We start from the raw sequence: 20,526 nt of genomic DNA on the forward strand, positions 1-20,526 counted from the left end.
GGGACGGCCCAGGGGCTTCGTTTGGCTCCAGATAATCCCTTATTCACCTGGTCTTGTTTGTCTCAACCATGAAGCTAAATTTACAAATATGTCCCGATATGCATTGCTAGAGGCTCAAAGATTTAAAAGCTTTGGTGATGTCTTTTTCTTGTCTTGCTTAGATTTCTGTGAAAAGCACTATATGTACTGCTAAAACGAAGCTTTTGAATCAGAAATGATCTGATAATTTAGTTAATTAAGAACTTTCAAAGTTTCTAAATTCACTCTTTCCAAGGAAAAGAGTAACAACACAGACCTTGTCGGAGACCTTTTTAGTTTAATCTGTGAACCGGGAATCTCACTAGAGAAGAGACCCCATTAGCCTGTGCATTCACCACGAGGGATTAATCAATCACAAGGTGTATGAATTGGTATGGGTAGGATTACAGAGATTAGACTAGGTCATCTGTGGAGAGTTCATAAGCCCTGCTTGACGTAGCTAACCGCACAGGTCCATGGAGCCAAGCGGGCACATCATGATCCGAGCCCGTACTTCTCCACACAAGCGCTGCACTCTCGGGTGAGGCCGTGCGCGCTAGGACACTGGGTCACGTGGTTAAAGCTGCTCAAAACGACACAGCTGTTTGTCATCCCAAGGGGTCGGGCACGTCGGATGATGAAGGCAAGGGGGGGGGGGGGGGGGGGGGGGGGCGACGAAGCAGATGATTGGCTGGCAGACGAGGATCCTGACTGGTCGACGGACGCAAGGCAGAGGTGTGGAAGGTGTGGAGGGTGTGTCGGCTACCTCCTCCATCTGTAGGAGGGGGAAAAAAATACATACCAGGTGTTTAAACCAGGTGGTGCCATAATCTGCAATCTCTGTGCATTATTTTAAAAAGAAACGGGAAGGCAGCGACTGTGTAATCCCTCACATCCGTAAACACTTGTCTTTCCCTCCACTGGCCACTCTTTGACCGTCAGGACTCCAATCTACTGCAAAAATCTGTGCAGAATCACATTAAAACACGTCCAGTTAAATTCAAAGTTAGATGTGGCCTCGTTTCTTTAATCCTGGCAGTGTGCCTCAGGTCTAATCTAAAGTTTGATTGGATCTGGCTCACCTCGTCGGCGTGGCCGGGCAGGTCCACGTTCAGCTTGCCTGTCTTCACGTCCCACACCTTCAGCGTGCTATCGCTGCTGCCGCTCACCAGCAGACGGCTGTCTGCCGACCAGGCCACCTGGTACACGGCCCCCACGTGGCCCCGGAGCGAGCTCAGGTACCTGTGGCCAACACAGTGCGGGACGGTACATTCTCGATGGACGTTTTAAGGGCTTGGCAAATTGATCAATCTTGTGGAACACGCTAGGAAAAATTTCCGGTTTCTTATGACTCACAAAAGGCCATGATGAAATAAGAGACCAATTCAACATTAATGTAACTTGTGCACCCTCTGCTGTACACTACTGGAACTGCATCCGTATCAATGGCATTTCACCAGACCTTGTTCTAGAAGTAACAACACAAAAGGAATGAATACAGTCTGAAGGCCTTACTTGCCAGTCTTGCCATCCCATAGCTTGATAGATTTGTCGAAAGAAGCGCTGGCGAGCAGTCTTGTGTCTGGGGAGAAGAGCACCTCATTGACCAGAGCCTGGTGTCCGGTCAGACGGGCCACAGGCTTCTTCTCCTCTGCTGGGTTCCACAGAAACATGGTGAAGTCATCAGAACCAGACACCAGCCTCTCCGGACCTTTACCCTGGAGATCAAATCCAGTGTCACATTAACCCATCAGACGTAAAGCTTCTAGGACAAACTCCTCGCTGAATGGGTCACACTTACTCTGACACTTTCATATCGCTGCAGTGCCCTTGTTTTGATCTCTTCCACTGTACAACACAAATATTAACATATTTTAACATATATTAACATTAAATCAAAGTTTAAGGTAATTCAGAGTTCATTCCAATCTTATATTACTGCAATAACACGTAGTGACTAGAGAAAGTTGTTACCGGGTCACATACATGAGCCGCTAAGGTCCTGGGGGTTGATGGTAGCAGAGGCTGGGTCAAAGGCTCCTGTGCGGAGGACGTAGTCGGTGCTGAGGGCCAGCGTGTTGACCCAGTGAGCATGACCCTGCAACGTCCGACACTGAACTCCCTAAAGCAAGTACACTGGGTTTTAATTCATCGCTGGTATCAAACCATTTGTCTTGAGAATAATGGATAGTGGTCCTTACATCTGTGGCTCTCCAGACTTTTATGGTCCTGTCCTGGGACGAGGAGTACAAGAGGCCGTCTCCTCCCCATTTAACACACGTAACCGACTGTGTGTGGCCAGTCAGAATCTTATCACAGCGCCCCAGCACAGTGTCCCAGATCCGAACAGAGCCGTCTTTAGAGGAGCTGGCCAAATACCTGCACTCTGGATTCCTTTGACAGGTCGGAGAGAGCAGACATGGGAGTGAGATGTTAACCAGAAGATGAACACATGAAACACTCCATCCTTCAAGGCTGCAGTCCTACATAGCTGCACGTCACGAGCATGTCAAACACGATGGAGGATGTTATGTTCTTGAAAATGTGCACAGATACACAGTAAGAAAGGCTTGTGAAATCAACCAAACTAACATTAGTAGCAGCAGTAGTAGTTGAACTACTAATCATGACTTACAGGTGCAGTGGCTCCCAACACAGCCACGTGATCCATTTCGAGTGTCCGGTCATTGGCTTCCTCATCTGCTGTCCTGTGACTGGGTCCCACAGCAGGATCTATACAGATGACATGTAGAGCTTGAAACTCTTAGGTGGCATTTCATGATACAACTGTCTGTAGTCTGTGAACGCTCACCTGACTGTTCTTACATCCTGATGCTAACTTTTTGCCATCAGGAGACCAGGCTATGAACAGAACCCAGTGTGTGTGCCCTTAAAAGACATAATGGTCACAGAGAATTTGTCAGCCTCCAAGTTTAAGTGTAACATTTCCTGTGATTGAACTCAGGCGCTACAGCACACCACTGACCTCTGGCAGTGTGATGAGGAGTCTCTGTGGTCAGGTCCCAGAACCTCACGGTCGTATCCCCAGATCCACTAGCCAGGTATCTGGGTCATGAAGATTGTACAAAGAAGAACCCAGCTTTAAAACAATTTCGAGCACTGCTCAACTAGCTCCACTCCAACACTAAACTTTTCAGTTATATGAACCTCGCTTTCCTGATAATCAAAAGCGATTTAGGACCACTCTACTCACTTGCCAGTAGGACTGAAAGCCACCGAAATAACAGCCTCAGTGTGACCCTCTAGAGAACTGGTGCATCGAGCCACCGCCCTCACGCGGAACACAGCCTGGGGCTGGTACACCACCGGCACCACCTGCTCGGTCTCCAGACCCAGCGTCTCCACGCAGCTCCCCAGAGACGACACCACCTCCGCATCGCGCACGAAGAACACAAGCGGCACCGGCTCCTCCTGTCACCAAACGGACGGGTTTCACTTCGATCCGAACCAGAAGGGCAGTCGTGCGAGCGGCGGTGTCTGTACCAGTTACCTTCTGTAGAAGTGCGTTGCAGACAAGCTGTAGTTTATCCGGGGTTATAGTTAACGGCACATCGAAGGGGGAGCCCAGAGCCTCGCCAGTCTCGTCCTGGAACTGGATCAACATGCGCTCCACGTCCCCGCTCATATTCTAAAAGATCGGCGTAACGGGGACTGACAAAAACACACAGAAACGATGCATGATAAACGTGATCATCATTAACGTCAGATTATAATGTAGTTACCAAGTGAGGAAGCTTTCTTCAATTAATTTGCTAGCTAGTTACGTAGACTGCTAGCTAGTTTCACAGAATAAGCTTCAAGTATTAGCTTAAGTTAATAAAGTTGTTAGTTACATTATGTTTCATACATAAACAACAAATACTTATATAATAAATACATAAAGACATACCTGAAATGCAAAATAACAAAACACATTCACTTATTTGCGACGAGTTTACGTTCCACACGTGAGGCCTGGAACTCAGCAGTCGCTGGAAAATGACGCATGCTGTCGGCTTTACGTCACAAATTCGCGACAGTTGTTAAAGTACAGTAGTAGCTCCTACCGAATGTGCTGCTAACAGCAGGGGGACGTCAAGCAATATAAAACATGGGTGGTAAGAATAAACAAAGAACGAAAGGAAATGTTCGGGTAAGGCAATGTCAGAGTGTCTGAAGTCTTATTCAGTTAAAAGTCTCCTTATCATTACCACTTGGTTGGCTTGTTAGCTTGCTAGCTAATTTACTTGCTAGCTAACTTCCAGGTCGGCTATAAAAGTAGTATCTACTCTGTGGGTAGAAATAGTCTTATCATAGATATATATCTAAGGCGGTTACGTTGAAACTAATATAAATTAAGTGACATATAAACCTAACATCAGTTGTATAGCTTTATAAGTTTTGACTAATCAGTTACTGGAGCACGTCACGCATGTGTTGCGTAGCACCTCATGACGTCATGCAGTCACTTTCAGCGTCTCGTGATGTTTATTTTTTTTTCCAGCCGTCCAACAGCGGCAGAGCTGCTGACGTCCTGGCGCGGGAACGTGGTGGCGTCCCTGGGTTTGTTGGATTTGGGATTTCAAGCCCAAATGACGCAGGTTACGTGCCTGCTGTCCACGGCGCAGAAGAAATAGACAATCTGGTGGATGCCGACTTCCGCTTGGTTTTAAGAAAATTGTCAAAGAGAGACGCTGTCACAAAATTAAAGGTGAGTAATCGCACTTTGATTTTATCTGTTCGTTATCAATATGGTGCACCGAGGTATGTTTTAGAGTTAGACAGGTAGGACTCAGTCTTGGCTCCAGCTCCTCATACACCTGAGCCAGGTGATCAAAGGCTGCAGAGCTCTTGATTATCCGGCCAAGGAGTGTTGGGAGCTGGACCAGCGTATGTAGACCTGCTGCAGAACCTTAAACGTAGTCCTTGTGTATTGTGGATCTGCAGCTATCGTTTTTCCAATCTGTAATAGACACACTCGGGGCGCAGAGTTTCCTGTCTCCCAGATCAGTATCCCAGATCACAGCATGCAGCTTTACTTTGATAAATCTGTACTTATTGTGCAACACTTGAGTTAATACATCTGGTCTTGTGTGTATCAGTCTGATTAAGAAATATGTAATGCCAGTTAAATTAAGATGGACTGTTTAGAGTCATTTTACCTTTGACCACATCTGCATTTAGAAAGGAACCTGCATGCATTCTAGGATGGGCCCTTAGTGTAGTATGTGTAAAAATGATCTGTGTAAAATGCTCTGTCATTGCAGGCTGTACAGGAATTTGGAGCTATGTGTGAAGAGCGGGACCCGGATATAGTTAGAGGGGTTCTTCCTTATTGGCCACGTATATATTGCAAAATATCAGTGGTAAGACTTATTCATTCAATTAGAGTCATTGTACTTTTATACTTGAGATTCGGGGCCCGATGCCAAATAACCGCAGTCTGTTTAGTCTGTTTCCATGCACTGTTGTGCAGTCATAACACCGGCTTGTTCTGGTCCCGTTGTGTCAGGATCATGACCGGCGGGTTCGAGAGGCAGCCCAGCAGGCGTTTGAGCAGCTGATTGTGAAGGTCAAACGCAGCCTCGCTCCCTACCTGAAGGGCATAATGGCCCACTGGCTCCTGGCTCAGTGCGACACACACTCTCCTGCTGCCTCAGCTGCTCACGCCGCCTTTCAGGCTGCCTTCCCCCCCAGCAAGCAGCCAGAGGCTCTTAGCTTCTGTAAAGATGAAGTGCTGAATGTAAGTCTAAAGTTCACCTTTGTGTTACTTATCAACTTATCGGTGCGTGCTGTAATTAAGGAATGAATAGCTGCTCACAGCAAGACAGGTACCCAAGTCCAGTCCTGATGATCGACCTCCATATAGAGCTTAGGTCCAACACTAATCTAACACACCCGAGTTAATCTTGGCTGGGTCATCCTTGTTGGTTCCTACAGTATCATCTTATTAGAGCTAGGTATGATGAATCACGATCGGAACTGATCTCTGCAGGGCTGTGGATCTCCAGGACTGGGCTCCTGACTGTAGCTTTGTATCTTTGCTCGAGCTGACTGCCTCTGTGCTCTGGGGCTGCACATGTCTGACTGCTTCTGTGCTCTGGGGCTGCACATGTCTGACTGCTTTGCTCATTAGGTTCTCCAAGACAATCTGCTGAAGGAAAGCGCAGACACCCTCAGTGACCCACAGTAAGTCAGCGTGGGTGTGATGCAGTTGATCGTGAAAAGTCTTTCTTTTTCCTTTGTTTCCAAGACCTTTGACGATACTTGTGTGCTGCTGTGTTATTTTAGTGATTTCTGCATTGTGGTTGTGCGTGCCTGTGTTGTGTGTGCTGGCCACGTGCAGGAGCGTCCCGGCAGAGGAGAGAGAAGCCAAGTATGTCCGCCTGCTCACCAGCTCCCTGCTGGCACTGAAGAGACTGCTGACGGCGTTACCTCAGCCCGACCGCGAGACGCTCACCCAGCGGCTCTCTCACATTGTATCGCAGGGAAAGTTCTGGAAATACAGCAAGCACAAAAGCCCACAGGTGAGTTGGAGATGCTCTCAGAGGTGTGTTCCTGGGCTGCATTAAACGGACAGTAACTGCTTTAATAGGCCAAGTTAACCTGGCCTTTATCAGTGCTTGACTGAAGTTCACGCCTCGCTAAAGAAGTGGGTGGCAGGTTGTTTGTACAGACCCGTAAGCCGAGCTGTCCTCTCCAGGTGCGAGGGGCGTTCTTTGAGCTGGTGGCGGGTCTGTGTGAGCTCACCCCTCCGGTGCTGCAGACAGAGGCACCGCGTGTGTGTTCTGCTGTGCTCCTCAGTATCGACGACACTGACCCTGTGGTCCTGCCTCCACTCTGGGAGGCCGTCCTACACGTTCTCTCCAGCGTACAGGTGAGCAGCCGGGCGCCCTACTCCCGTCTCTGCGTGACTGGGGCTTTCTTCTGCATTCAGGGTGACATGACGTTCTCTAGCCCCGTCCCCAGGAAGATACAGTAGCACTTCCCACGTGTGTGGCATTTTGGAAATGTCCAGAGAACATGATTTTTTTTTTGGTGAATAATAATAAATGAAAAATTTAAATGCCGCTGAACGCAACATTCATACACTATATTGCCAAAAGTATTCGCTCACCCATCCAAATGATCGTAATCAGGTGTTCGTCACTTCCGTGGCCACAGGTGTATAAAATTAAGCACCTAGGCATGCAGACTGTTTTTACAAACATTTGTGAAAGAATGGGTTTGGGAACAACAGCTACACAGCCTCAAAGTGGCGGGCCACGTAAACTGACGGAGCGGGGTCAGCGGATGTTAAAAACACATAATACGAAGAGATCACCAACTTTATGCAGAGTCAATCATTACAGACATCCAAACTTCATGCAGCCTTCAGATTAGCTCAATAACAGTGCGTAGAGAGCTTCATCGGATGGGTTTCCATGGTCGTGACCACCTTGGGGGGGGGGTGAATTTCACAGCGTTTATTACACACCTGCCCTAGACCTTCACACACACACACACACATGCTACATCTCTCCTTGGTTTAATGGAGCGATATACTAAGAGCACCTCTGTACCTGCGCGTCCTCCTGTTGTCGTGTGTCCCGCAGGACTGCTGGTCTCACGTGAACGCCAGGAAGGGCGTGCTCCCCAAGCTGTGGGCGGTGCTTGCCGAGGGGGGGCGGGGCCTGGCCACAGCCCTGCACCCCAACATGCTACCCTTCCTCAGCAAACTACCCGCAGAGGTCACGGAGCCCAAACTCCACTTCTACACCACGTTCTTCTCCTCCATCATACAAGGGTAATGCGCTTGTGTCACTGTAGAAACTGTCGCTATGTCTGCCTTACCCGAGTTGCCTTCTCTCTGATGAAATGCGTCTTGTTGCCTTACGGTGTCTGTGACCCTCTGTCCCCGCGTGATGTCTGTCCCAGTCTGACCAGCGAGCGAGCACTGGCCAGCCCCTCTGAGTCCGCAGCCATCGTCTTTGCCACCATGGAGTGCCTGCGCTTCGTTCTGCTTCAGAGCGTGGCAGAGGGGGCGGGGCAGGAGGCGGAGCAGAGTGAAGGAGAGGGGGCGGGGCAGGAGGCGGAGCAGAGTGAAGGAGAGGGGGCGGGGCAGAAGGCCTTGCAGACTGCTCTACTCTCTGAGCAGGTGAGTGCCCGTCTGACTGTGTGTGACTGCAACGCTGCTGATTGGCTGCCTTTGTAAAATTGTATTATTTGCTGTTTGAGACTTGACTACAGTCCAAGCTTTCTTTGTATATTCTATAGATATACCCTGCTAGTTTTATCTTATTAACGATATACATTCATACAAACTATCTCAATTCTGATACATCATTTATTCATTTATTAGTGCCTTTTAAATGCATTCAATGTGGGATTTACAGGAAAAGTTTTCTATGTTTTCCATTAAGTTGATCTCTTTGGTTACTTCTATCCAATAATCTGCAGTTGGGCATTCTTGTTGTAACCATTTCTTAGTCATAGCGCCTTCACCAGTGTCTGAAAGCTCAGTCCTTAAGTATTCTTCTGTTTTCCTATGTCAGGGTTAACTCAACTCAAGTAGAGTAGTGAATGAACACATGAATAAGTGTGGTGGAGCTTGCTTCACATCTACTCAAAGCTCAGTCGTTAAGTATTCTTCTGTTTTCCTATGTCAGGGTTAACTCAACTCAAGTAGAGTAGTGAATGAACACATGAATAAGTGTGGTGGAGCTTCACATCTACTCAAGCCTTTTTCATAGTTGGATATTCTCAAATGTGATGGTCATTTATATCTTGGCATCCACAGTTCTTTCAACATATTGACTGTGTGTAGGTGTAATAAAAAGTCTTATTATATTGTATTATACAGTATTTTACCAACAGGGCATCTTTCATTTCTTCCACTTCCATGCTTGTGTGTGCATTTCCACTAAAATCTCCACACACACACACACACACACACATACAGCTGATCTTGTTTCGTCTGTAATTACTACATTTGTTCGCCGTACTTTTGAGTGTTTATTCATTCAGTCCTTCTAGACCTTAGAAAGAATTTTTACAGCACACTTTGTCTTTATATGTGATAAATAATTCCACTAGCTCAGTTTGTCCCAAGACTCCTCATTCTGCTCTAAATCTGAAGCTGTCTGTATAAATGTTGGTTCTCTAATAGAAATTGTTCACCAAATATTTTTTTTTGTGTTGGCCTATGAAAATGTGTTGACCATTGAGAATTGGGTTCTTTTATCCATAATTGATGTATAAATGTGACCGTCTTTGATTAATACTGATTCAGGACTGTAAATTCCACCCTCTGACTTGCCATGTTGGTGTAACTGATGTAGCTCTATTGGTGTAACTGATGTAGCTCTATTGGTGTAACTGATGTAGCTCTATTGGTGTAAATGATGTAGCTCTATTGGTGTAAATGATGTAGCTCTATTGGTGTAACTGATGTAGCTCTATTGGTGTAACTGATGTAGCTCTATTGGTGTAACTGATGTAGCTCTATTGGTGTAAATGATGTAGCTCTATTGGTGTAAATGATGTAGCTCTATTGGTGTAAATGATGTAGCTCTATTGGTGTAAATGATGTAGCTCTATTGGTGTAACTGATGTAGCTCTATTGGTGTAACTGATGTAGCTCTATTGGTGTAACTGATGTAGCTCTTTTGGTGTAACTGATGTAGCTCTATTGGTGTAACTGATGTAGCTCTATTGGTGTAACTGATGTAGCTCTATTGGTGTAACTGAAAGAGGGAGGAAGTTTCAGCCTTTTTCAGTTCCCAGTTGCATTGCAGAACAAGATGGTTGATTCTTCCTGCACCATTCTACTGTAAATCCACTGCGACCTGGTGACTTATTTGTAATTAATGTACCAATTGCAGCCTTAATCTCTTCCACAGTTCTGGCTGTATTCATTGCTTTGTTTGGTTTTTCAACACTGCTAAAAGCTTCTTGCCTTTCATAATTTTCTGAGTGTGGCTATATGGATATGGAGTGCTGGTCTAATATCTAGCAATGTCTTATTTTAAGATCATTCTTTTGAAATATTGACCCATGCAGGAGATTTTAGGTCTTTTCACTTGCGCATTTCAACATCGCTGTTCATTTACTTGAAGTGGCTTTGTATTGATTTGGACTAGTAGGCCATTGCTCTTTCTCTGTCCTTTTAAGTAAAACCATTACAAAAGGGTAAATGTCCCTGAAAGAGCCCCTCTGTTTGTGCCGTCTTCTTTTGACCTTTCCTCTCGCAGCTCCTGCCTCTGATGGACGACGCCCTGGGCCGCCCGGCGCTGCAGAACGGGCCTCTGTTCCTTCAGGTCACCGAGATGTTGGTCTCCTGGGAGAAGCGGATCAGCGGGGAGGAGGCGGCCGCCTTCCAGAGGCTCCTGGCTGAGTTCTGGGAGGGGCTGGGCAGCTTGTGCGTGCGGCACGTGTCCCGCGAGGAGGCGGAGCCTGTGGCCCTGCAGGGCATCGCCTCCCTGCTGCAGGTCATGCACGACCCGGACAACCGCGCCCCAAAGCAGGCCAAGAGGAAGAAGGCGCTGAAGGTCTGTTTCACGGAGCCGGAGAGCACGGGCCGAGGGGAGCGTCCTTCCGGCGGAGGTCCGGTGGAGGAGCCCTGGGACGGGCAGGGCGGGCGGGACCGGCCGCTGCTGAACGCACGCCTGCTGGAGCTGGTGTGCCGACTGGCCCGGTTGAACATGGTGTACGTGTGCGAGAGCGACTCGGAGGGGCACCTGCGCTTCCTGGCCCTCCTGCTCCAGAGCTTCACGGAGCCGCAGGTGTTCGGGGTCCTCCTGGGCCCCGAGGAGGGGAAGGGGGAGCCGGAGTCGCAGCTGGGCCACAATCCCGCCGTACGCTTCCTCCTGGAGAGGGTGGCGGTGTGGCTGAGACGGGAGGACAGGACGGACACGGGTTTCCTGGTGGACATGGTGTTCAGTGGCCTGCAGTGCTGCAGCTCGAAGACGGAGCACACCCTCGTCCTCAACCACATCACCGTAAGACTCCCCGTTACGGTTTCTGTCTCGCCCAGTGCGGTTTTTCCCCCCACTGTGCATGCGTTTGATGGCCTCTACCCCTCTTTCTCACCCGTGTTCCTCACAGATGGACCTGAGATGGGGCGTTCTTCTGCAGATCGTTCAGAAGGTGCGTTGGCCGGCCAGAGCGGAGTTGGTGGTGTTGTAATGTGGAGGAGAAACGGAGCTTTCAGTTTCCTTCTTGGCTTCTCTCGTGGTGTCAGGCGTGTGCGGACCCTGGCCGTCTGGAGGCGTGTGCGGGCTGGTTGAGGGGCCCGGTTCTGGGTGAGCGCCTGGTGGGGCTGGCGAGCGAGCTGTGTGCCGGGGGGCTGGAGGCCCGTCCCTCTGCGTCCTCCAGTCACAGCTGGTCTCTGGTCAGCCTGGCGCTGTCCCAACAGCACGACGACGGTAAACGGCGCTCACGCACACACACACACACACACACACACACACACACACACACACACACACACACGCACGTGTCCTGTTTGTTTTACACTGACTAGTCATTTTTCATCGTCATTTCGCAAACAAATGTTCAGGATGTTAACGTGCTACAATCCGTGTTAAATCTGCCACGTGGCTCGCGGATTGTTCTGGGACCCAAACCAGTAAAGAGTGAACCGGTTCGGTCACTCACGCCACCGGTCGTGTCCCCCCGCAGAGCCGCTGATCGGAAAGGCATACGTGGACCGCATCGTGAGGCACCTGCACGCCACGCTGTCGGAGGCGAAAGGCATGTCCGACGCCGGCAACGTGGAGCCCCTCGTGTCCTTCATCTCCGACGTGGCTTCCAACTTCTTCTCCTCGGTGAAGGGCTGTCTGCTTCTGCCTGCTGCCGTAGACCTGCTGCTCACCACCTTCCAGCTGTGTGCTCAGGACCCCGCACACCCCCTCCTCTCAGGTGCCTCCCTGCTCCGTGCGGGACCTCCCTGCTCCGTGCGGGACCTTTTCCGTTCGTTTTTAGGTAATATTTGTATATTGGTAATGCTGAATGATTTATACATTGTGTGTGTGTGTGTGTGTGTGTGTGTGTGTGTGTGTGTGTACCAGATGCTCTGATTCAAAAACTGAAGTGTGCGTACACATCAGGCGTGCGCTCGCTGGTCACCCATCTGGGAGCAGGGCTTACGAAGGGGACGTTCCTCCACAGGGCTGCAGTCTGGGTGAAGAGCCAGATTCTCACCTCCCCCCTCAGTGTACAGAGGTACCGCAGCATTGGGATTACAGCCTTGCACTATAGAGGGATAGTGATTCTCAGAACCAATTCTTTTCCTGTCCTCAGAAAACGGACCTATTTCTAAAACAAAATGGAAGAAAAGAAACAAACCTTTGTTGTAATGTAGACAAGTTCACTGTTTTGTGATGTAATGTGGGCACGGTGATCTCGGAGTAGTGCGCTGGCATCGTGGGTAGTGTGGCCTGGGTCTCCATGGCACGGGGGGGGGGACGGACGGACGATGACTTGACCAGACTTGAAAGTACTGCCTAACGGTTCTCTTGACGGCTCCACCAGCTCCAGCTTTGATGGTGACTGCAGTGATCTGAATGACTCTGTTCAACGTGCAGTGATGCTAGTGATGCTGTGCGTGTTGGCTGTAGTCTGCAGGTTCTGGTCCAGGCGGTGCAGAGCGTGACGGACACACTGGCTACAGCCTCCAGGAGCAGCAGCGTGCTGGCCCAGTTCATCAGCTGCCTCACTCCCACGCCCCAGGAGTGGATGAGCCTCAGACAAGCCCTGCCCCCTCAGGTGCTCAGCCAATCGTATGCTCACTCATGCTCTTCTGACACATTTTCCAGCCAATTGCCGTCACTTTTCATGCGGTTTCCACTGGTCTGGCTAGCAGGAACGTGGTCTTCACAACAGCTTTTTCAGCTCAGTCCAGGAAGAAAATCCTTTTCTGATGATAGATTATATGAAATGAGTCAGGCTAGCTGCCCATTGGCTAGCTCACAGTCCTGGACTCAGCTTGGCTGAGTTCTGTTCCACTGCAGCCAGTAATCAGTTGGTGTTATTTTATTTACTTATTCATTTTTAATTATTACTCAGGCTTGCGTGTTTCTCTCCCTCTCCTGGGCATTATCCAGCTGTGAGATTCATGAATATTTAGGCCTAAACACTAATAGCAAAATTTGTTTTCTCCTCCGCTCAAACGATGCGTCTGAAATGCAGTGGATGAGGCGTCCCTTGCTGGCTGGGCCCCTCCGAGTGAGCGGGGAGTGTCCTAGCGTGGAGGCGTGGAGGGTCAGGACCTCTGACAGGCTTCCTGCTCACCTGTGTGCCAGCGCCCTGCTGGGGAGGATCATCTTCACTGCAGTACCAGCTGACGAACAGCAGGAGGAGACAGAGGCCTCGGAGCCCCGTGATCTCGGACATACGAGTGAGGCGTAGCACTAATGCATCACGCATTCAAAACGAGAGAAATCCTCGTCAACAAATAGGAGAATGAATAATGTGGATCTAATGAATGAAGAGATGCTAATGAATGAGAATTTGATCATGAAAGCAGATGCAAATTATTGTTTAATGCTATTGTTTGATTGGTTTAAGACAAACCCAGCTCTTGTCTATGTGTACCCCTGTTGTTTATTTAGACTAGATGAAGCCAGTTGTACAAGCTCACATGAGGGCTGTCTGTAGACAACGATCCCTTGCTGGTAGTTTAAGCTGAATCTATTCCAGTTGCAGAGATCCTCTGCGCTCTGCAGTGGTGTGAGGAGATGGAGCAATACTCCGTCATGGCGGCTGAATACCACAAACTGCTCCAAGAGTGGAACTTCTCTGAAGGCCTGTACAGCCCATCAGCAGCTGGGGTTCTGGACACGCTCTTCACGAGGTGAACGTGCTCGCCTGCTCCCACGTTCTAATCTGCTCCATTTGCACAACGTTGGTAGTTTTCTAATGAGTCTGTCCACAGTTACTAATGTCCGTGTTTCGATGCACATATGCAGGGTCTTGATTGTAGATCTCCTAGATTTTATTTTAACAAGGGTAATTAATCCAAGAGCTTTAATCTGGATGGGTCTCAGGTCGCAGGAGGACGGTGCGCTCTGGTCACTGACGCTGGGAACCTACATTCAGAAGGGCAGGCCAGCTGGCTCCATCATTAAGGGTCTCTATGGTAATGTGGAGAGGTAAGGGAAGCCTCACACAAAAGAGCATCACTGTAGATACGGCGGAGAGAGTGTAACCTATCCCTAACCCTAAACCCCATCCTTAACCCTAGCCCTAACCCTAAACCCCATCCTTAACCCTATCCCTAACCCTAAACCCTGTACTTAACCCTATCCCTAACCCTAAACCCCGTCCTTAACGCTATCCCTAACCCTAAACCCTGTACTTAACCCTAACCCTAAACCCTGTACTTAACCCTAGCCCTAACCCTAAACCCTGTACTTAACCCTATCCCTAACCCTAAACCCCATCCTTAACCCTAGCCCTAACCCTAAACCCCATCCTTAACCCTAGCCCTAACCCTAAACCCCATCCTTAACCCCAGCCCTAACCCTAAACCCCATCCTTAACCCTAGCCCTAACCCTAAACCCCATCCTTAACCCTAGCCCTAACCCTAAATCCTATACTTAACCCTAGCCCTAACCCTAAACCCCATCCTTAACCCTAGCCCTAACCCTAAACCCTATACTTAACCCTAGCCCTAACCCTAAACTCCATACTTAACCCTAGCCCTAACCCTAAACCCCATCCTTAACCCTAGCCCTAACCCTAAACCCCATCCTTAACCCTAACGTCATCGTCTGTCTGTCAGGATACACCGGCGTTAAAGCTGTTGGCACTCCATCATGACCCCGCAAACACAGTGGAACGATCCAAAACCACGTTTCATCTCTGACACGCTGTGTGTGTGTGTGTGTGTGTGTGTCTCAAGTTTCTACCCTCTCTCAGAACACGCTGTGAGCACCATTCAGGTGCTGTGTCCCTGGATGGACACTGTAGAGAGAGAAGAGCTCATCGCTTTGTCTGTGGCTGACCTGCTCAACTGGCAGGAGACGGAGAAGGACTACGGCCACAGTGAGTCAGGTCCCCCCCCCCCCCCCCCCCCCCCCCAACACTCCCCCTCTCCCTACCCCCTCATGCTCAATCGCACCCCCCCCACACTACTGGTGATGTGGTGTTGTTTAGACCACAGTCCTGTTGAGCTGTGTTTAAGAGAGGAGTCGCGTGGTTTTGATTGCAGGTGTGTGGGCGTGTCTGGCTGTGCTGAACTGCTGTCTGCAAGCTGCAACTCCTGTTGATGAAGAGATTCTGCTCGCGATCATAGCCACCATGCTGGAGTTCCGCACCAGCAGAGAGGAGTGGTTCCTGTTTAGCAGGTGTGTGTGTGTGTGTGTGTGTGTGTGTGTATAGCTGTGTATAGTTAAAAGTGTGTGTGCATGCTCCAGAATTCATCTTTTGAATTCATTTTCAGTTTAGTGAGTGTTATTTTTTTAGTGATCAGTTTCTTTCTAGACCTGATGCACGTGACAGTAAGTCTGTCAGTCTGTAAGACGTGAGTGAAACTGCAGATCCCTTTATGATCTGAGCCTGCGTCTGCCCCTCAGGGACCTGGGGCAGGTGTCTGCCACAGAGCTCGCCCTGCCTGTGGAGATGATGCGTTTCCTGTGCAGGCTGGTGCGGTCGTCTCCCACGGTCCTGGGTAGCACACACTGGGACTTCCTGCTCTGCTCCATGCTGGCTTGGCTAGAGGTGAGATGATCTTAGCAGTCTAACAAAGTTAGTAATGTGTTCTAATGTGTTTAAGCTCATTTGTTTAAGGCATTACTAGAATCTGTCCATGTGTATGTGTGTTTTTATTCTGTCCATAGACCGCCAACGAAAACACTGGGTCTTTCTGGAATCCCTGGGTGCAGCAGTTTGTATGCGCCAACTGTGAGCTGATTGTGACGCTCACGGAGTTCTTCACAGCGCCCCCTGCTGGTGTGGTGGAGCAACTGCCCCCAGAGCTCAGCTCAGAATGGCAGGAGTTTTTTGTAGAGGGGGTCCACTCTCTGCTGCTGCCCCTCTTAGTCAGCATTCCCGGTGGGTCCTGCTCCATTTACCAACCAACCAAAACCAAACCTTTACTAATTTAAGTTGTAATTCCCGAGCAAAGCCGGGGCTAAGCGGACGTCCTCTGCTCCGCAGGGAAGTTTCCGGATCCGGACGACCTGCTGTTCCCGCTGGCTGTGGTTACGTCTGTGGGTGAGGCGCTGGTCCACGTGCCCGTCCGGTTGCTCACGCACAACAAACTCCCGGCGCGCTTCGTGGCCGACCAGAGGAGCGGCCTGCCGGAGACGCTGCAGACCCTGCTGAACACGCTGGCCCCCCTGCTGCTGGCCAAGGCCCGCCCCCTCCAACTGACCGTCTACCACATGCTGCACAAGTCAGAGCCTTGACAGTAATGTTAATCTACTCAACACCAGTAATGTTAATGGACTCGGTGACTGTGTTGTTTTTCCACTGATGTTTTCTCAGGGTCATGCCTCTGTTACCAGAAAGTGACTGTGAAAGTGACAATGCCAAATGTGATGACGATGATGAGGAGGAAGAGCCAAGCTTGTAAGTGTTTGTGCGTGCACTGGTTCGCTGGCGCACAACTTTTCAAAAGTTTGTCATTCTTGTGGCGTTTTGTTGTTGGGTTTGGGTTTTTTTGCCAAATCGTTGGCGATTGTCTTTCGTTGCCTGATGTGTAAACAGTGAGAGTGTTGGGTCAGTACCCGTCCGTGTGCCCTGTGTGCAGGTCTCCCCCAGCAGCAATAATGAGTGTGGTCAGTGGGGCGGCCGAACTGCTGGAGGGTGTTCTGGGGAGCGTGCAGGTGGGCGAGTGTGCCGTGGTGGTCCCCCTCAGCACGGAGCACTGTTGCATTCTGGGATACCTCCTGGCCTGGAAGCTCCTCCTTGCCTTCTTCAAGGCCGCCCCCTCCCAGGTACGGCGCGTACAGGGGCCCCCGGGCGGTCGACCCTTTTGAATCCTGTACATATTTGTGTAAATTTGTAAGCACACCGTGTGTTGTTAAAAGCGCCAGCAGCACAAGATGCAGGCAGTTCTACATTGAACAGACCCGGTAGCTCTGGTTCCTATTGTCCTGCACACCGGTTCCTGAACCCTAGAGATTACTTCACTTCAGCACCAGCCCTGCCGACTGTGTTTACTAGCGCAGTGCTGTTCAAGTCTAACAGACGCGAGGCTATTGTTGACCGCTCGGACATCTCCCCGGCACAGAACCTGCTGCTTACTTCTAGTTTTTTTGCCAACCTAGAGTTTGTTTTTATCCAAATGTTGGCCTGCATGGTTTGGAACCCTAGGTTAGGGTTTCAGAGCGTGCGTTCCCCACCCGTGCGTGTGTTTGCTCATCCCCTGATGTTGGTGGCGCTGTTGTTTTTTGTTCTAGCTGCGTGTGCGGTACTCCCTGCATCTGAAGAAGAGCCGCTGCCTGCATAACCTGCTTCTGCATCTCTTCCGGCTCATGCCGGAGAACCCGAGCCTCCCCGGGCAGCCGGCGGAAGCAGCCGGAAAGGAGCCCAAAAGCTTCTTCACCGAGGACTCGACGCTGTCGCTGCGTCGTGAGTGTGCGAACGCCGCTCTCGTTTTGTTCACGTTAGATTCGCTCGTCCCACGAGGAGACACTTTGCGCTTACACACGCGGTGACGGCTGCACGTCTCTGCCTTCAGGGCGCCGTGTTGTAGCGTCAGCTACCTCGTGCGTTCACCTCGTGCGTTCACCTCGTGCGTGCGTTTATGCTTCCTTGTGTGACAGAAAACGAAGGCTTGCGGTTTGAAGTTCCCCATCTGGCCTGCTCCGTGTATTACGCTGCTTTGAAGGACCTGCCGGCCATGGTACGTCTGTGGTGGAACAGCCAGGAGAAGCGTGTGTTCAGCGCTGTGGACAAGTTCACCAGCAAGTATGTGACTGGAGTGCTCTCGGCACAGGAGATCGCATCGGTGCAGTCCAGCACACAGACCTTCCAGAGCATGACGGTGAGACAAAGATGCAAAACATAAATCCCAACCCCATTCAGTTTATGTTTGAGGTTGTCCAACCCTAACCTCCAGGATGTCTGTGGTCTTGTTCTTCGGTCTGTGATGGCTGATATCGGGCCGTGTTTTGCAGGTAAAGGCTCGCTCGGCCACGCGTGAGGTGATCGCCACGTACTCGGTGGACGACATCTTCATCGAGCTGGTGATCCAGCTACCGCAGAACTACCCTCTGGGCTCCATCTCGGTGGAGAGCGGCCGCAGGGTGGGGGTGGCCGTGCAGCAGTGGAGGAATTGGATGCTGCAGCTCAGCACCTACCTCACCCACCAGGTGGAGCTCCACACCACGCTCCCCTCCACCCCCACACAGCTTCCACACCGGGTGGAGCTCCACACCACGCTCCCCTCCACCCCCACACAGCTTCCACACCGGGTGGAGCTCCACACCACGCTCCCCTCCACCCCCACACAGCTTCCACACCGGGTGGAGCTCCACACCACGCTCCCCCACACAGCTCCACCTCACTTGTCATGCCTTATGTTTGTTCCTGTTTGATTTTACACCATTTGGGTTTAGGGCGAGTTCCACAGACCCAGTAAACAAAATGCAAAGCTGCCTTGTGACTATGCAGTTAGTAAGGAATTTGATAACAATTGAGATAATGATAGAGTAGTACACATTTAAATGACCTACCTCACACAGGACATAGACCCAACAGCATTTGCATCTATGTAAATGTACACCTACTGATATATTTCCCGACTCTAACAAGGTAACCATAAAACTTGAGGTCACCGGTGCTTACGAAACCCATGTAACTTGAGGCCATTATTATTTCTTTGCCCTTGCTGTGTGTAGAATGGCAGTATTATGGAGGGTTTGTCTCTGTGGAAGAATAATGTGGACAAGCGCTTTGAGGGAGTGGAAGACTGTATGATCTGCTTCTCCGTCATTCACGGCTCCAACTACTCGCTGCCCAAGAAAGCCTGTCGCACCTGCAAGAAAAGGTTCCACTCTGCGTGCCTGGTGAGTGCGCCACTTCAACACACACACACACACACACACACACACACACACACACACACACACACACACACACACACACACGCTGACCAATAACGAGCCAGGTCATTCATTCTTCTATCTTTTTATCTTTTCAGTACAAATGGTTCACATCAAGCAACAAGTCGACATGCCCTTTGTGCAGGGAAACCTTCTTCTAAACATCTCCTCTGTGGACATGCGCCACACTGTGGATGTTCACCATCACTAAACATGACGCAAACAAACTTGTTCTTTGTATACGTAAATGGACGGGGGAATGAGGTGTTGTTGATCATTAAATGGTGTCTTGACTATAAGCTCCAGTTCGTGCACCTTGAGAAGAATGGTCATGTGATTCCAGTTCCAGCCTCTGCCGCCGCCGAAGCAGGTCTCTTTTCTCATGGACTGGAGTGCCTTCTAGAACCAGTGGGACACGTTGGACAGACCGATACTTAATTTTGCAGTTATGATGACGGCATCCACCCTGGCGGATGAGAGCAATGGCTTCAGCATACCATCATTTGCTCTAGTAAACAGTCTACGTTGTCCTTCACAAAAGGAACATTTATCATCTTGTGATATTCCTGTGGCAGTTTGTAGTAGACCTGTTTATCATAACGTGCTCTTCTGGTACACCGAGTACCATGTCTTATGATAGACTCAATCATTTCAATTATATGACTGGAGTTATTTACAGTGATTATTTTGGCTAATGTACAGATTATTGTTGTAATCAAAGGCATACACCACATGTGGGTCTTAAATACAGACTTTTATTATGGTTTTCTATGAATATTTAGTCTGTCTCTCGCATATGCAGGCATGCTTAAATCTAGTGTGTGAATGTGTGTGTTACGTGTCTGATCCCCTGGAGTTGTTGGAGTGTCAAGTTCAGAAGGTTACACGGTTCCTTAGTCTCATGTAGCAAGAGACTGATTACCCCACAAACGCTGCGAGAAGATGAGCGTTTGTGATTAGGGCGGGCAGAGACGTTGCCAAGCGGTGGCTTGCCGGTCAATATTTGATACAGGTTGACGCCGAACATCTGCTGGCTGGCTCAGGAACCCCGTAAACAGGAACATCTGTATTTTGCCTTGGGGCCCTCCTATGTGTGTTTAGCAAAAGTTCTGTCTTTTAATCTTTGTCAACATTGGTGATGTGCCAGATGAGTGTGTGATGTGCCACCAGTGTCATCATGTAACACTTAAACAGACGAGCACCCGTTTTGCAGCTCTAATAACAAAGATGGCCGTTAATGGTGGACTTCATCGCTTTCACAATCAGATTGTCGCATTTACTTCTGATTACAACCACATTTTAGATGTTATGTCATGATGAGCCACGTTTATTCCTCCGAAGGTGGAACGTGTGCCTACATTAGGCCGCAGATCATCCAGGAATTGAGATTACTACGTTGTCAGCCTTTAATAAACATCACGTTAACGTAAAGCGTTCTCAAACGTGTAATCTATACGGAGCTTCATTGCAGTG

At 49.6% G+C, this 20,526-nt stretch overlaps 2 protein-coding genes across 2 annotated transcripts; one reads left to right on the forward strand and one right to left on the reverse strand.

Moving 5' to 3' along the window:
- Window positions 1-354: 354 nt before the first annotated feature.
- Window positions 355-4,059, reverse strand: nle1 (notchless homolog 1 (Drosophila)). Its single transcript, XM_077020563.1, has 13 exons — window positions 3,929-4,059; window positions 3,530-3,690; window positions 3,233-3,450; window positions 3,005-3,084; window positions 2,831-2,907; window positions 2,654-2,751; window positions 2,220-2,412; window positions 2,005-2,140; window positions 1,820-1,866; window positions 1,534-1,736; window positions 1,101-1,260; window positions 912-982; window positions 355-793 (listed from the first exon to the last, which is right to left on the reverse strand). Exons 2-13 carry the CDS (start codon window positions 3,662-3,664, stop codon window positions 781-783), a joined length of 1,431 nt encoding a protein of 476 aa, XP_076876678.1. The 5' UTR covers window positions 3,665-3,690; window positions 3,929-4,059; the 3' UTR covers window positions 355-780.
- ltn1 (listerin E3 ubiquitin protein ligase 1) lies at window positions 4,024-19,816 on the forward strand. Its single transcript, XM_077020561.1, has 30 exons — window positions 4,024-4,171; window positions 4,523-4,729; window positions 5,286-5,384; window positions 5,531-5,761; window positions 6,155-6,207; window positions 6,365-6,545; window positions 6,722-6,895; window positions 7,614-7,804; window positions 7,936-8,155; window positions 10,251-10,997; window positions 11,104-11,145; window positions 11,240-11,423; window positions 11,680-11,919; window positions 12,069-12,222; window positions 12,618-12,765; window positions 13,189-13,396; window positions 13,699-13,852; window positions 14,046-14,150; window positions 14,904-15,046; window positions 15,213-15,348; window positions 15,577-15,721; window positions 15,841-16,054; window positions 16,160-16,397; window positions 16,490-16,573; window positions 16,755-16,941; window positions 17,407-17,578; window positions 17,773-17,993; window positions 18,127-18,321; window positions 18,850-19,017; window positions 19,152-19,816. The coding sequence occupies exons 1-30, from the start codon at window positions 4,130-4,132 to the stop codon at window positions 19,212-19,214; spliced, it is 5,346 nt and encodes a 1,781-aa protein (XP_076876676.1). The 5' UTR covers window positions 4,024-4,129; the 3' UTR covers window positions 19,215-19,816.
- The last annotated feature ends 710 nt before the right edge of the window (window positions 19,817-20,526 follow it).

The sequence above is a fragment of the Brachyhypopomus gauderio genome, chromosome 10 (assembly GCF_052324685.1).
Source record: "Brachyhypopomus gauderio isolate BG-103 chromosome 10, BGAUD_0.2, whole genome shotgun sequence".
In the NCBI taxonomy this organism is placed as follows: domain Eukaryota; kingdom Metazoa; phylum Chordata; class Actinopteri; order Gymnotiformes; family Hypopomidae; genus Brachyhypopomus; species Brachyhypopomus gauderio.

Bases quoted from the DNA above. Each gene is read 5' to 3' on its own strand.
- ltn1 (XM_077020561.1), top strand. From the start codon at position 4,130: ATGGGTGGTAAGAATAAACAAAGAACGAAAGGAAATGTTCGG. The intron at 11,424-11,679 runs GTAAACGGCGCT...GTCCCCCCGCAG, and splicing joins GTCCCAACAGCACGACGACG to AGCCGCTGATCGGAAAGGCA. The intron at 18,322-18,849 runs GTGGAGCTCCAC...TGCTGTGTGTAG, and splicing joins GCACCTACCTCACCCACCAG to AATGGCAGTATTATGGAGGG.
- nle1 (XM_077020563.1), bottom strand. From the start codon at position 3,664: ATGAGCGGGGACGTGGAGCGCATGTTGATCCAGTTCCAGGACGAGACT. The intron at 2,141-2,219 runs GTAAGGACCACT...TACTTGCTTTAG, and splicing joins AAGTCTGGAGAGCCACAGAT to GGAGTTCAGTGTCGGACGTT. The intron at 1,737-1,819 runs GTAAGTGTGACC...TTTGATCTCCAG, and splicing joins AGCGATATGAAAGTGTCAGA to GGTAAAGGTCCGGAGAGGCT.